Genomic DNA, 14,855 nt, shown 5'->3' on the forward strand with positions numbered 1-14,855 from the left:
GTATCAATATCCAAGACAATATCATATCAAAAACTTAAAATCTTTCTATCGTAATCTTAAGAAAATATTCCGTTAAATTTATCTATAAATTGAAAATATTTCTCCAAGGCCTTGAAAGTTTAATATTATCTTTTACTATAATTCCCAGATAATGTTTCATTAAATTGTTCTATAAATTAAAAAAGGTTCGCAGTAGAAACTTTTCTAATATGCTCCACAAGTACAAGAACGTTTCTTCATTTGCGCATTGAGTAAAGCGTGAATCGTTTTAGAGCAATCGAGGATAGATAGGTGCGTAGTAATACGTTTCGTCGCGATCAGAGTGCATATTACGCTCGAAAAAAAAAAGCATTCTTAATCTTTAAGCTTGCTACGTCTATATTAACAGACTTTGAGAGGCCGTAATTTTCGTATATATTATTACTAAGCAATAAACATTCGACGACCATTAGATAATGCACGGTCATTAATACTGGCTGAATGTATATTCTTTTCTACATTTTCTCTATACAAATTCCATTTCCTCGTTCAGCCATTTTTCCGATAACATCATCTTCCAAAGGCATTTTGCCTTTAATTAAATTCGAGAGACAGGAAGGCGACGATCGTCCAACTTGTTCTTGATAAAACCAGTTGGCTATTCTAATAGCTGTTAACTGTGTTTCGTATAATGTCTGCAGTTTTCCTCGTTGCGTCACTATGAATATTTAGGCGTCTTTTGACTTCATTGAAAGAACAGTGTATGAGTTAGGATGAGGATGCACTCGTGTAAGATAATCGATAATTTAACTCGAAATAAGAATGGATCGTTTAAAAGAAAGTTGAACTTTTTAACCAAAAAAATTTTCACGCGTCCGCTGCTTTTTTTTTTTTTTAGTAGAAATTACATGGATTTTACGTTTTTGAAATTGTTGGAGAATATTAGCATAATGGAAATTCCGTGTGAGAGTGAAATAATATTAATCAGATTCCGAATCAGTTCGTTACAAATTCCAGAATCGTACATTAAAATGTTCTTTCGTTTTAAATTGATTAAAGAGTGGTACATGTAGGTTTTTCTTTTGTCGGTTTTTGAAAGTATACATCATACGACTCGGTTAAGAATATGAATATTTATGTATACAATAGAGATTAAAGGTTGATGATCGTACTGACGGAGTGTGTTGTGCAACGTTGTAATTGCAGGTGGGAAAGACACACGAGGAAATGGAGAAGATCGCTCGTTTGTTGCCATATGTCTCGCACAAGAACGAAGTCGTAGAAATCGCGGATCCAATCGATCCCAGCAAGCTACTTCCTGGTGAGTATTCTATCAAAATATCGTCAATTTTATATTCGCCTAACTCCATTACTCACCAACCATAACTCCATTATTCATCATTAACCAATGTCAAACAAAAATCGTCCAATAACTTATTCTTCTCTCGCCCATTAATTGCATAGGACTCTTAAAATTTTCATCCTACTTTCCAATCACGATCGCTTAACTCTTTAAAGCAGTGCTATCGTTTATGCTATCGTTTATGCCACGCGAACCTGGTCACACAAAGGGAATTGGAAATTACGAACGAGACACGAAGCTTTCGCATGACAGATCCTTTCAAAATCGATAGAAATTTGCTTACCAAGCTTTCCAAGGTGTCTTTAAAAATTCATTTATCGTCTTCCGTAAGAGAAAACACAATTATTTGAGACAACGTGTGGAATATTTTAAATATTCTTGATCGATCGCCATGTCCACTATATAGATTATCGTTTTAATAATGAATCGCGTAATTTTTTAAAAAAAGCATTACGTTAATGAAGTTACGTAATTTTTCTCGCGCTCGATACTCTACATATTAATAAATTAGTATTCAGTTTAAAATATCAAACGCAAAAAACGCGAACCAATCCATCATACGAGCGCGCTTTCTATCGTCTGCGTCCATCATTTATCACGGTGGCAGATCTTATCGTTGGAAATACTTTACGACTTTTTTCATTTTACAAGTCGTTCATTTTTTTAATTAACGTCGTATTTTATTTCGTGCTTCCCGTTTCCTGATCCAGATGACAATGGCTACTGGACGTATCTGGGTTCGTTGACGACGCCACCCTGCAACGAGAGCGTCACTTGGATTCTTTTCAAGAAGTGCATCGAGGTGTCTCATCATCAGTTAAACATCTTCCGCAACTTACGTAAATTCTCCCGTGGGGAGGAGTGCCCGTGCCATGAGAACCATGGAGCGGTAAGTGGATTCAGTTTCACGTTTGCATTCTTTATACTGTTAATTCATTACGAAGCACATTATGAAATAAGCAACGTTGGATAAATTGAGGAGAAAATGGAATACCACTCGTAGAAACCTTCGAACATTTTAGAGCTTCCCAACGTCAAAATTGCAGGAGTCCTGCAATCGCCATAAATATTTGCTACGTTGGAATTTTGCATAGATGCTGAATTTTAATCGAATGTTACAATTTTTCATAAAACCTACATTTAATACATCAGAATCTTGCATCGACATCGAACTCTATCGAATGTCTCGTACTCAATGAGATTTTACACAGTGTAAAAGACAAAACTTACTAAATCTGACTCCCGACAAACGAACGAAGAATATTTCTAAAAATTGATCACAAACTCCTATCGACGTCAACCAAGGTGGAACAAAACGCCCACTGGACACCTTCTCCATCGGTTCGATTAATCTTTCTCTCGCCTCACAAATCCACCGTCTTGGCGACACATCGCACACCCTTTCCTTCCATTTTTCTCTCTCGTTTTATTTTTAGCCGTAGCGCCGCGTCAACGTCCGACCGCGAAAGAATGAATTCCCGATCGGCGGAATCACGGCCCAGTTTTCCTAATTCCGGCGCCTGTGTGCCGCTTGTTTCAGGTAATCAACAACTTCCGTCCGCCGATGCCACTCGGAAATCGCGTGCTACGCGAGTGTGGCAGCTTCTGAGCCGGTTCACCGGCGATGCCGCATCGAGATCACCCGGTGCCGGGTGAAAAACGACGGGAAAGAAGCGACCCAGCCGCGTTGTCCACCATTATGGTGGACCATGGAGCGACCGCGACCACTCGACGCGCTATGGTCGCCAAACTTGCATCGCCGTTCAACCTTCATTCTGTATCGTGGACCTTTCTCGCTGGGAGAACGAAGTGCCTTCTTTGTCTGTCGAGGATTTCCGGAATGGTGGTCGGAAGAAGAGAGGACGAAGGACAAGAGAAGATTTTTTATGGACAAACTGGTGGATGAAGATTAAAAGATACAAGCTGCTAAAGAAAACACATTTGTACGGTGTAATTGTAGGCATCAAGGCAGTGAAGAGGGTTCATTTGCAAATTGTTGTTGCTTGAAGTTTGTTCTTCTAGGTATAAACAATTCAATTTTACGCTGGAAATTAGGCTATATTTCTTCCTATATATATCTCTCACTGATACTTCGTGTTTGTTATAAAAAAACGAACGATAATAGAATTTCTGCCGTGATATTTGATTTCCTTCATTTGTTTGGAAAACACGAAGTGTCGATGAGACAGAAAGAAAAAGTACATCGGTTGATTTGTTGGTCCACAGCAACTATATATACTAGCGTATTTCTGATGTAATATCGAATGGCGTATAACTAGAAAAATAAGCCACAAACTACATTTTTGTACACGAACTTCCTTCGTGTCTTAATGTCTACAATCAGTTTCTAAATATCGGCCACTTTTTTAACACCCTGTATATTCTGGATACGTCCTTCGAGGAGTTTTAGTATATAAGGTTGAATTAAGTAGGATAAACGGAATGATTGACGAGTGATTGAATAAAATGCTGTCCATCGTTAATGATAAATGAAATTTTTTTTAATCAATCGTTAAATATTACTTATGGTATTAAAAGGAGAAGAAGATAAAGTATTGTATTAAGCAACAGGGTTTTAATTAGTTTAATTAACTTTGAACGAACCATAGCGGCGATCTATGGTGAGAAAAGAGAAACTGTTGGACAGCATTGGAGTCGTAAGAAAGGAATGTACAAAGAATCGTGTAAAGAGTGAAATTTGGAAATCATTTCAAAGGCGCCATGACACAGAACGTTCGATGAACGTGTAATAGTGTTATACATGCGTGTCTTGTTTGAATGATCGGATACTATAGAACGATAGACGTGTTAACGATTGTTCATGATCTCGACGATAATCGCGAAAGAACAAAGCAATGCGTGAGCATTTCACTTCGATTCCAAGCGCAATTAAAAAATCGTAGTTGAAACGGGAGGATTTCGCTTGAACCGTATCATAGAGTAGAGACTATAGATATTTAGTTGAAAATTTTTGCGACTGCTTGTTTTAACGGATTCAGAAACGAGAAACGTGCCTATACGTACATATATTCACACTAATACGGAAGATTCACTCAAATTTCAGCGGTTTATAGGAAATTTTTTAAATCGTAATTTTTAAAACGTTTTACAAAGATTTTAGAACAGGCCCGTCCACTATTGATCGATCCACCAAGGATCTGATAGTAAATCGGACAGATACCATTGTTTATGGAATGCTGTATGATGATTATGTTTCGCGTATAAATAATTATATACACTATGTACGAATATCTTTACACGTATGTACGGGTGTGACGTTCAATATAGATGTTTGCGGTTTGTATAGTTTGTTAAAATGTCCGAGGCTGCCGAGTGTCATCGGCCATCAATGTGAAAATGCAGCTAACGTTAGCCTAATGTTTGATTACGCGTATCAATCTTTTCTCAAAATTAACTTGTGGGTTGGAAAAACGTGGAATTATTCTTCTATAAAATTAAACAAAATAATTAAATTTAAACAAAGTATTTTCGAGATGCTTTCAAACACGAAGAGACGAGCGTGGGCAGAGGTGCCATTTTACATTACCCACACGATAATAGTAATCTTCCTTCTAAGTCACTTTTCGAAGCACAGAGAGAAAACCGCTCGATACGCCTCGGACTATGCACGCCTATGTGCCTTTTTAATCACCTAAGTGAAGTAACACAATTGTATAATGTTGTTAATACATATTAACTTTCGTGTCTGAGATCATTGAGTATTTTTCACTCAATTATCACAGACGCGAAGAACAATGGAATTATCATTTTTGCATATTGCAATTTTATTTTGTAACAGATGCTTTTGTCGTGACGACAACGCCTCGTTCATATACATATATATTTCTTTCTTTCATTTTATCTAATCAAAATCGGGTAACCACACATAAAGGAAGCGCAGTGGTTACAACAAATATTTGCATATATCTTCATTTTTCAATGAAGCTCTTTTGTTATCAGATTCTACATTTCATTTTCGTAATATCAGATTTTCGTAGTCATATGAAGGTATGAAACAACCTATGGGATCATGCAATATATTATAGCAATATATTGTATTATAAATACGTCAATTTCTTCAAATTTGGTAAAATTGTGAATCTAGGTAGAAGAAACAGTGACGAAAAAAATATTATACGAATTCTTAGGAATTCTTTTCCATAGTCACAATGTCAAAGAAGTAGAATTTGATAATGTAAATTGATTCAAAGATGTTGATATACTTAAATTTAATTAATTCATATATAAATATTCTAATAAATACAATGGTGTGGAAATACTTTTCGTAGCCATTGTAAATGACTGCAATCATACTGGAAATAATGGGTGCAGCATTTGCATGGAGGTGTAAAAGAAGTTTACACGAGTTACCGATTCACATATTATTCAACCCGGTTTTGATTATTGTAATATATTTGCGTGACCGTCGATAAGAGATCGTAAAGAGCTTTCTTCGTACCGGAGTAACAAGTGTCAGCTTTCAATATGCTAGTTGGAATGCTGAAGGTTTTACTCCTCCTCTTACTGTTGGTTTTCTCCTGAAACGTGTATTTTACGTTAATGGACATTTTACTTCGAACGTGATAATGGAAAACATCGTGTTCGTTCTCTGGTAACGATGATTGTATCTAAGTTTTCTTTTTCCTTTCCTTCCTATATTTATTGTTGAACACGTGAGAAGCAATCTGTATATGTATTTCGTAGCATCGACTGTGATAAAAGAAAAAGTAAGAAAAATGGTAATAAAGGGTCGCGAGAGATCTCGCAGCGATAACATGTTTAAATGTTTGTTTGAAACCTAATATATTCCTTATATAACCATTTGTATAGGTCCGGTACACGAATCTATAATGAATTGCAAATAATACATTTCATTTATTTACTTTTGTGTACTTAATAATTGAACTGCGTAATTTTATGCATTTCTGAGAAATTTGAACATGCAAAAATATATAAAATAGCCAAAGATAAGAACTCTTTGCAATACATATTTAGTTGATGAAATCTTTTATCTAAATGACCATTTTTTAATTATATTCATAAAAATATGAATTTGCGTAAATATCTGCAGACTGCTAATGATATATCTCATTTATATTTACTTTTATGGTCAATTGCCCTTACGAATAATATTCAAAGAAATAACTTGTCACATTTTATCATTACAAAAGATTAGAACATAAAAATTATGGTAAGTTGGCAGAAGGCATTTCCTGTAACGAAGAATAAAAGAAACAAGATGCAACGACTTACTACCGTTAATTCAGTGAGGAAAGCATCCATCTGAAAACCGGTTTCAATGGTCGATCCTGGGATTCACGATTATATTATAATGCCAAAAACTAGGTATAGGATGAACCCATACACCACGTTCTATCCTTGGTTAATAATCACGGTCATATAGATCATATATGACCGTGGCCAATGATAATAGACATATCTTCATACAGAATCACAAACGAGGTACAGAATAACATGCAATAATTTTTTGTGCCACACAATTCGAGTACATCATTCTCGTATCGTATACATCGCAATCGATTAAGTATACTAGTGGCACAGACGAGGTACAGGCACGTTTCCACACATCTTCAGCTGTTTGCGCGCGTTTCTACGCATCGCCACGTATCTACGTGCGTCTCAATACGTCTAGGAGCATTTCAATACGCCTATGCCCTTATACATCCTTGTTGCACATTGTCGTCTTCCTTTTTTATCACCACCAGTGTAGCTCATCCTTGTCGGACACTATCGTCTCTTTTGATTAACGCACGTACAGTCTGTCTTTGTTGCACTCAATGGAACAGGTCTGGAAATTGAACAAAGAAAATTCAGAGGCGACTTCAACAGAAGGATTAAGTTATTTGACCTCTAATTAAAAGCATCACGCTGTATAGAGCAGAGATATGGGATCGGAAAGAGCAATGCAGGCTGGAGGTGATACAGAATAAGTATCTCAGATGAATATTAAGGCTCAAGTGGAACAACTCAAGATACATTGTAAAGGCTGAAACAAATAGAAACAAAATCAGAGTGCATAAGGAATGCAACATTTGAAGAAAAGATAAAGCGAGAGTTAAATAACGGAATGTTTAAAAGAGACAGAAAGAGAGGGTGCTGTTTTTCCTCCGAGATTATCAAATTTCTTTAGCTCTTACGATAAGAATTATAGAATGACTCATCGTGTATCACAGATTTTTAAATATCAATCAAATTTGTCGAATATAACTTTCCATCCGTACATTCAGTGTAAATATCACCCACCTCTGGCTATTTGGATATTCTTTGTTACGTTACGATCTTGAACCATGTAATTACAGCAACTGTTTAATTTGTTTTCTACTGTAGTTCTAAACATTTCTGTTTAAAATAAAAATACATTTTACATGTTAAAAGTTACAATTGTTATTAAATACGTAATGATAATAATAATTAATAATTGTGCTACTCTCTTACATACATAGTATACCATATATATTATAATGTATTATGCTATATATATATATACAGCATATAATATACTAGTATATCTCAAATAAAATATTCTAAAAATTCCAAAAAATATTTTAGAAAGAGTAAATTATTTTCTCATAATTATTTTTGTGATATTTAATTTATACATTATTCATAAATACAACTGATTATAATGATTTGGTACATTAGTTAACTATTATTTAGAAATATATTTTTATAATGTATATTAATTTACTTCAGGCATTTAATGTAACAAGTTGGACCTTTCATATCTAAAATTTGATAGTTATTCTGAGTGCGATTAAACGATTTTGCTTTATATTAATATACTTAGTGGTTTCTTTTATACGGATCATTGATTCATTCTGAAAATCACTTCATTTAGTTTTCTTCTTCTCTTTACATAACCTCTTCTTTTTCCCTCTCTCTCTCTCTCTCTCTCTTTATTAAAATTTTCTGACCAGTGGCATCATTTTATTTCGATCTAAAATACATGTCATCTTTAAGCTTTATATAGCAGTCAATTTTATTTAATCAAATAAAATTATGACATATAAGCGCAGGTATCTATGTCTTAAATTCATATGTTTCAAAAGTGATCTAAATATTAACTTACGTGTGTTTACTTTTTACGCGTATCTCACTGTTTAGCCTATCGTAATGTTTCTTTGTTTGAAACATAATAAGATCGCTAAGAAAAACATATTTTTTCCAGGAATCTGACGACTAGTATTCGTATCGCTCCACTTATCGAAGAGCAGCCTCTGCTATTTTCATTCCTCGTTACCATTATTCGCTAGACAAACCGTGGAGTGAGATGTCAGTTTAATGTCGGAGACTGAAGTTGTTAGATGTCGCGAAATGACGTTTGGTAGTCACGTTTGTGCGTATTTGACGTAGATTGTTGTTTTATTTTTATATAATTTACTACTTTTATACATTACTTTAACATTTTGTGTAATTCTTTTGTGCAGATTATTGTTCAATCACAGAGAAAATTTCCAGATATGGCAGGATATCATCAATTTCAGATCGCTATTTCTTTTATTGCCCAGCTCTGTTTAACAGACAAAAAAAGTACGTCATGTTTTATATTTTATAAATATTCATATAATCATAATATTTGAAATATATTAGCTATATATTTTTTTATTCTGAATAGGATGTTTCTTTATCCTATGGTAAATAAATAATAATTAGTTCGTAGTTTTGATAAAGCAATATTTTCATGAACAATCACTCGATAGAAAAAAGAAAGATACAAAAGAGTAGTTTACTTCTTTTTCTGTCATAAAGAACAAATTATAATATTCTTTACTTTGTTACGGATTTCTTCCAATCTTCATTTCTTTCACGGGATTCGGCGATTCCTATTTAATGATGGCGGCTTCATAATAACTTTCCTCGGACCACAACGATATCAATGACAAGGTTGGTCACATCTAATCGTGAATCGTGAACACTTTTGTTCCTCTGGTTGCTCAATCATGCCGCGGGGAAAAAATCCTAATCAACACAGACGACGGTTGTATTACGTAGAACTTAAGACGAACATATCGGATGCAGGTATTTATTATCTTTATTAGTAAACATTTTTTATCTGTACTTTATTCATTAGTTCGGAATAGAGGTTTCTTTGCACGTCGCGTTCTGCATTTTAATATAAAGAATTGATACAAATAATCTGATATTGAAAATTGTTCTATTCGGGTGCAATACTCGCTAAATCTTAAATCTAGCTTGGGCCTTTCTAATCACAAAACACAAAATATTTTATGAAAGTGAAGTGAAAATACAAATCGCGAAAGCCAGTTCAAGTGCACATGGACAATCTTACTGATCGCTGTACGTTCTTATCTGCGTGCTCGAACAATATATAAACGTTCGTTTCCTAACCCATTTGGAACATCGATCGCAAGTCAGAGAACATGGTGGCAAAATCATAGACTGGTACCACACTTCAGTCGAGTTAGTAACTTCATCGTTGATTCTCGAAATGAAATTGATTGAAAAAGGTCGGACACGTGAAACGACGTGGAATGCGATTTTCTTGCGGCTTTCTTCTGGTTCTATACCCAGTTGTCCCGTCGGAAGTATAACGTATTTTATGATGCCTCAGGAATGAATTAATATTTCATGTATAGTCGTTGACATACTATATCACGGGAATATAACAAAAAATATGTAGTTAATATATATAAAATATTATTATTATACCTATAAATGTTTCATAATTTGATTGCTTTGGAAAAGTTGCTGGGCAAATTGAATGTTCGCTGCTACATATACAAATATATATACATAACCTTCAATTTGTCTAACAATAAAGCATAGTGTGCTTTCCTCTATGGTTTAACAAAACACACGCAATAAGGGAAAATATTATCCCAAGAACATGTTCAAACCTGGCTGTGACATGTTTTTCCCGGATGTAAACAAACTCTTGAAATCTACTAAAAGATTTAATCTTTGTTGCCTTTGTTAATTTCTGTTATCAAACCGAATAAACCACATAATTTTCGTAAAGTTATTTCTCATAGTTTATAACGTTTGGGAAAAATTCCGGCCCCCATTTTTTGTTCCATAGAAGCGACATATCTACATTTTTAGCATCCTATGCGCCTCGTACATACAGGAGTGCAATAAATACATATAATTTTGCAGTGGACAGATCTCATTTGGTTCCCAACATTCGAAATGCCTCTTCAGTCCAATCTATTTACGACGAAGGGGACAACCACCGTCGAGGAGGCGTGATCTAAACACCCAGGATCGGTTCATTTTCCCATAACCCTTCCCAGTACAGGAGCTCTTGCCTTGCGATTTTGGAATCAAATCATCACTTCCACCAATTTATTCTAACATTCTACGACAGAGCGGACAACCTCCATCGTAGTTGCGTGATCGGGGTACGAACGATCGGTTTGTTCCCCGGATCCTTGTTCCTTTGGCTGTACCCAGTAATAGAAATGATGATCGATTAATTATCAGGAACGTATTGGTGGATGATTATAGAGAAAATATTGTAATTGCATAGTGTAATCTTTGCTAGTGTACCAAATTTCTTTGTTATTTGTTGTGGTCAATTGAAATAATGATTATACACAATAGGATTTCATTCACTGATACAATGCGGATGCTTGTTGGGTAGATAATGTCAGAGTATGCGCAAAGATATCTGAAAGACATGTTGAATTAGGCAACGCGGGGAAAATACGCGTTAGATTTGCAACGCAAGTAAAATGTATTATGTGAAATCTTAAAATCCACCTTGTATTTTAATGATTGTTACATTAACATTTAATTGTATTATTAGATTTTCAGTAGTTCTCAGTTTTATTTGGCACAACACATGAAGGAATTTCGAGGTTGCGGAAAAACAATTAATTTTCGTTCAAAGATAAACAACTTGTCCGATGCGTTAAATCGGATGTGACTGAATAAGGGTGTGATCGCTTGAATCAGAGGATTATAACATTGGTAATTCATTATTTTTACATACTTTTAATTATGCAAATATATGTATTTATAAGTAGTGTTTATTCAAGAATTCTAAAATATTTTGTTATCTTTACTGTTATCAGGTTTTGGAAGAAATTCTTCAATGGCTGGATGAATGAGAGAAAGAAGCAATAGATGGCATTATTTCAGATAATTGGAGAGATGTATCGTATATAGATCGATCTCTATTTTATCCTATACTGAACCGATAATGTCGCATGTGACACTAAAATGGTATGGGAAACTACGTATTTCTCGTGTCATGGAACATTTTTTTTGTAATTTATGCAAGGTCTATTTTATTCTTGGTCAATATCAATGCTATTAATAATAATTTTGACACATCATATGATGGTCATAATTCATCATCTAAGCATAAAACAAAAACATCTATGTCCATCATCGGTATATTATCGATAACCGATAATAGCATTTTTCTACCATCGGAGCAGTGACAGCTGAAAACATTGGCTTAGGACAGGATAAACGTGACGTTAAATGAGACCATAGACGGTTTCCGTAAGGATACATATACAGTTGAAGAAGGACTAGAATTCATGTATATATTATATTATTCCTATAATATAGTTTATAGATTTGTTAATTTATAAATTGTTATTGATCGTATCATAAATTATCACGATTCTTATTAATCTTTATTAACAAATATTTTCCAAACACATTTGGTTTTTAGTATAAAATGAAACGTTCGCAGATTTGGAATCATTGCCTTAAATTATTATATAATTCTGAATCATCAATTTTCGATACCTTTTTATCATTCGAGTGGGAGTTAATCAAAATGTTAACGTCGAATGAAACATAGAAACTTGTGTCTTCTTTAATTTTACTATACACATATTAACACATATGTGTCATATGTAACAAATCATTTATATTTACACATCTTTAATAACTTTGCGTATGATTTTATCGATTGTTGTATTCTCTTCTGTCATCCAGGAAGCTTCCATCGACGTTCTTCAAGCGTCGAAAAATGAATTCTCTTACTAGGAGAATAGGATGATACAAGAGATCATCTAGTACTGCCATTTTGTTTCTACTTTTCTAGTACTGCGCGTCTATCTTAGTCACCAGGAAAACATAATCGTTCAGAGAAATTAAACTACAACTTCTTGCTTTCCGTGTTCTCCTATTATCCTCCTCTTGCGATTTTCTTACTAGGGGAACAATTGAATAAAGAAGTTGTCATGAAGTTGCCTGCGTTTCATATTCTCCTGTTATGCTTGTTAGAAGAGAGCCTTCAAAGGCGCTCAACACTCTCGAAAATAAAATTACATATTAGGAGACTATAAGAATACAAGATACGAATGTAAGATAAGAAATTAATTGAAAAGATGTTTTGAAAAAACACATTTAATCGCACAACTTCTTAATAATTGATTATGTGGATATTTGTACGTGTATAATTATAATTAAAATAATAATTTGCGTGTATAATTAAATTTACAGATGTTTGTAATTCTTATTCCAACAAAATTTGCACTTTTATCTTTTTGATAATTGATAATGTGAAAGCTTGGTATCTGATCTTTTTTCAATGCTGAGGAAATAAAAAAGTGGAGAAGATTATTGTACAAATAAATTTGTGAACGATTATAATTCCATTTTTTATCAAAAAGATGTCGTCTTCAAAAGTAAAGATGTGCTGTATTCGATCAAATTAAATAATTCTGAGTGCAAAGAGTTAATATAGCTTTAATTAACTGTTTCTGGTATCTGTAATGAAAATCGAGTAACGATAAAAATGACACAATTGTATCGTAAATATTTCTCAATATATTTATTTCTCGATTTGTTTGTAACGGAACTACACGGTAACAATAACATACAGATTAATCTTAAAGCTTTAAATCTTCGAAGCATCTTATCGCTCTACATATTCAGACGATAATCAAATAGCGGATATTGTCAACAATCACAGAGACTTTTATTTGACTTTTGTCGTGCGCGTTTCCTGCTATTTAAGGAGAACGCACAAGACGATTTCGCATAAAAATTAATACGCTCGTGGGAGGAGGAAACAAATGGAAACGCGTTGCGAGCTTCAAATTTAATTACAAAATGAGCGGCTAACGAATAATAAATACGACGTTCGAAGATGCGAAATTAAAAAAAGAACGGAAGACTATAATATCGTTGGTCGATCGATCATATTCCAAACTCGATTTATTTTTACCTTATTCTCTTTTTCTCGTCTAAAGAATTAATGCGACAAAAATTCATCGATCGATTCTTAGGAGGTAAATAGAAGTATATCCCGAGAAAAAGAGAGCAAGAAAAGAATAAAACGAACCAGTCAGTCATTCAGTAACTGTTACCTTGCTTAACTCATTATCGACTAATGTTACGTTAACGCAACACAACTCTTAGAACTCTCTTGGTTAATTTATATTATCGAATTCTTTTAACATTGCAACTATGAAAAGAAAATCTAAAGGTTTGATTCATTTCTTCTTTTCGCATTTAGAGTCTACGATTTTGTAAAGATCGAAGAAATCGATTAATGATAAATTATTTTGTTTTGGTCAACCTATCGAAAAGGTACGTTCTAAACAATTTTTGCCTGTACATATAATGGGTAGTTTATTCTAATTTTCAAATTATACACAAAGGTATATTTCGTACCATATATATCTTGTGAAACTGTCGAATCTGTTATCTCTCCGTGAATTTTAACGTCGCATTTTTCATCTCCATAGTAACCTATAAACAATGGGAAAAATAGTAAAAGCTCCAGTCACTGAATTCCAAATAAGTAGCGTTAGGTTATTTAAGTGACGGCGGTGATATAAATCAGCGATTAAAATTCAGTGACGTTAAAAAGAAGAGAAAATTCCAAGTTACGAATAAGTACGATGTGCATTCCATTAGAAATTTTGTCAAATTCTATTTGTTACAAGCGTGCTCGGTTACCATGAGAGGCACTTACCGATAACGATGCAATTACATCGACAAAGTTCTAATTTGGACACGCACATCTATATGCACGCAATAATCGAAGAGTGCTTGTACACAACATTATAAGTGGTAAAATTGAATGGCAAAAGAAAATTTCTGTTTTTATCGGAAAATATTCCAATCAAAATGTACCAACTGAAAATACTACAGTATAGTAGCTAAGTGTAATTATCCTTTCTAAGTAGTTAACAATAATCTTAGAAAATGGTGTTACAACGTTGCCTCTATAGAAGAAAATATAAGCGCCAATAGACGTTAGTTAAGTGATTTATGGCTTTTGTCTATGCCATCTACTGAAACGAATGGAACATTGAGTTTTATGTACAACTAAGAGGTGGCACGTACGTGCTTTTCTACAGACACACTTGTTCCGTTTCATGAATTTGTACTACATTTGTACGTAAGTTCACTTTCAGTGTTTTAACAAGCACTCTTCAATTACAATGTCTAATGTACAATCTTAATGTACTTTGTAATGTTAATGTACAATTTTGTATAAAATATAGATATAAAGTACATATATGAAATCAAGGAAGCTTTTGTGTATAACTCGAAA

General features: G+C 33.9%; 1 protein-coding gene and 1 long non-coding RNA gene across 3 annotated transcripts in view; both read left to right on the forward strand.

The window, feature by feature from the left end:
• LOC117205334 (carbonic anhydrase 1) overlaps positions 1 to 6,126 on the forward strand; it is a 28,943-nt gene extending 22,817 nt beyond the window's left edge. Inside the window, exons 5-7 of the mRNA XM_033443635.1 lie at positions 1,186 to 1,300; positions 2,053 to 2,231; positions 2,883 to 6,126. Coding sequence (XP_033299526.1) covers positions 1,186 to 1,300; positions 2,053 to 2,231; positions 2,883 to 2,951 — 363 coding nt within the window. The 3' untranslated portion in view covers positions 2,952 to 6,126. The remainder of the gene's footprint in view (positions 1 to 1,185; positions 1,301 to 2,052; positions 2,232 to 2,882) is intronic.
• Positions 6,127 to 10,633: 4,507 nt separating this feature from the next.
• On the forward strand, positions 10,634 to 12,783 carry LOC117205373. 2 transcript variants are annotated; one of them, XR_004487221.1, is made up of 3 exons: positions 10,634 to 10,725; positions 11,133 to 11,296; positions 11,401 to 12,783. It is a non-coding gene; the product is annotated as an uncharacterized LOC117205373 (long non-coding RNA). The 2 variants fall into 2 exon arrangements; XR_004487222.1 differs by lacking the exon at positions 10,634 to 10,725 and adding an exon at positions 10,732 to 11,060.
• The last annotated feature ends 2,072 nt before the right edge of the window (positions 12,784 to 14,855 follow it).

This window comes from Bombus bifarius, unplaced genomic scaffold (genome assembly GCF_011952205.1).
Source record: "Bombus bifarius isolate JDL3187 unplaced genomic scaffold, Bbif_JDL3187 scf7180000007990, whole genome shotgun sequence".
Lineage (NCBI taxonomy): Eukaryota > Metazoa > Arthropoda > Insecta > Hymenoptera > Apidae > Bombus > Bombus bifarius.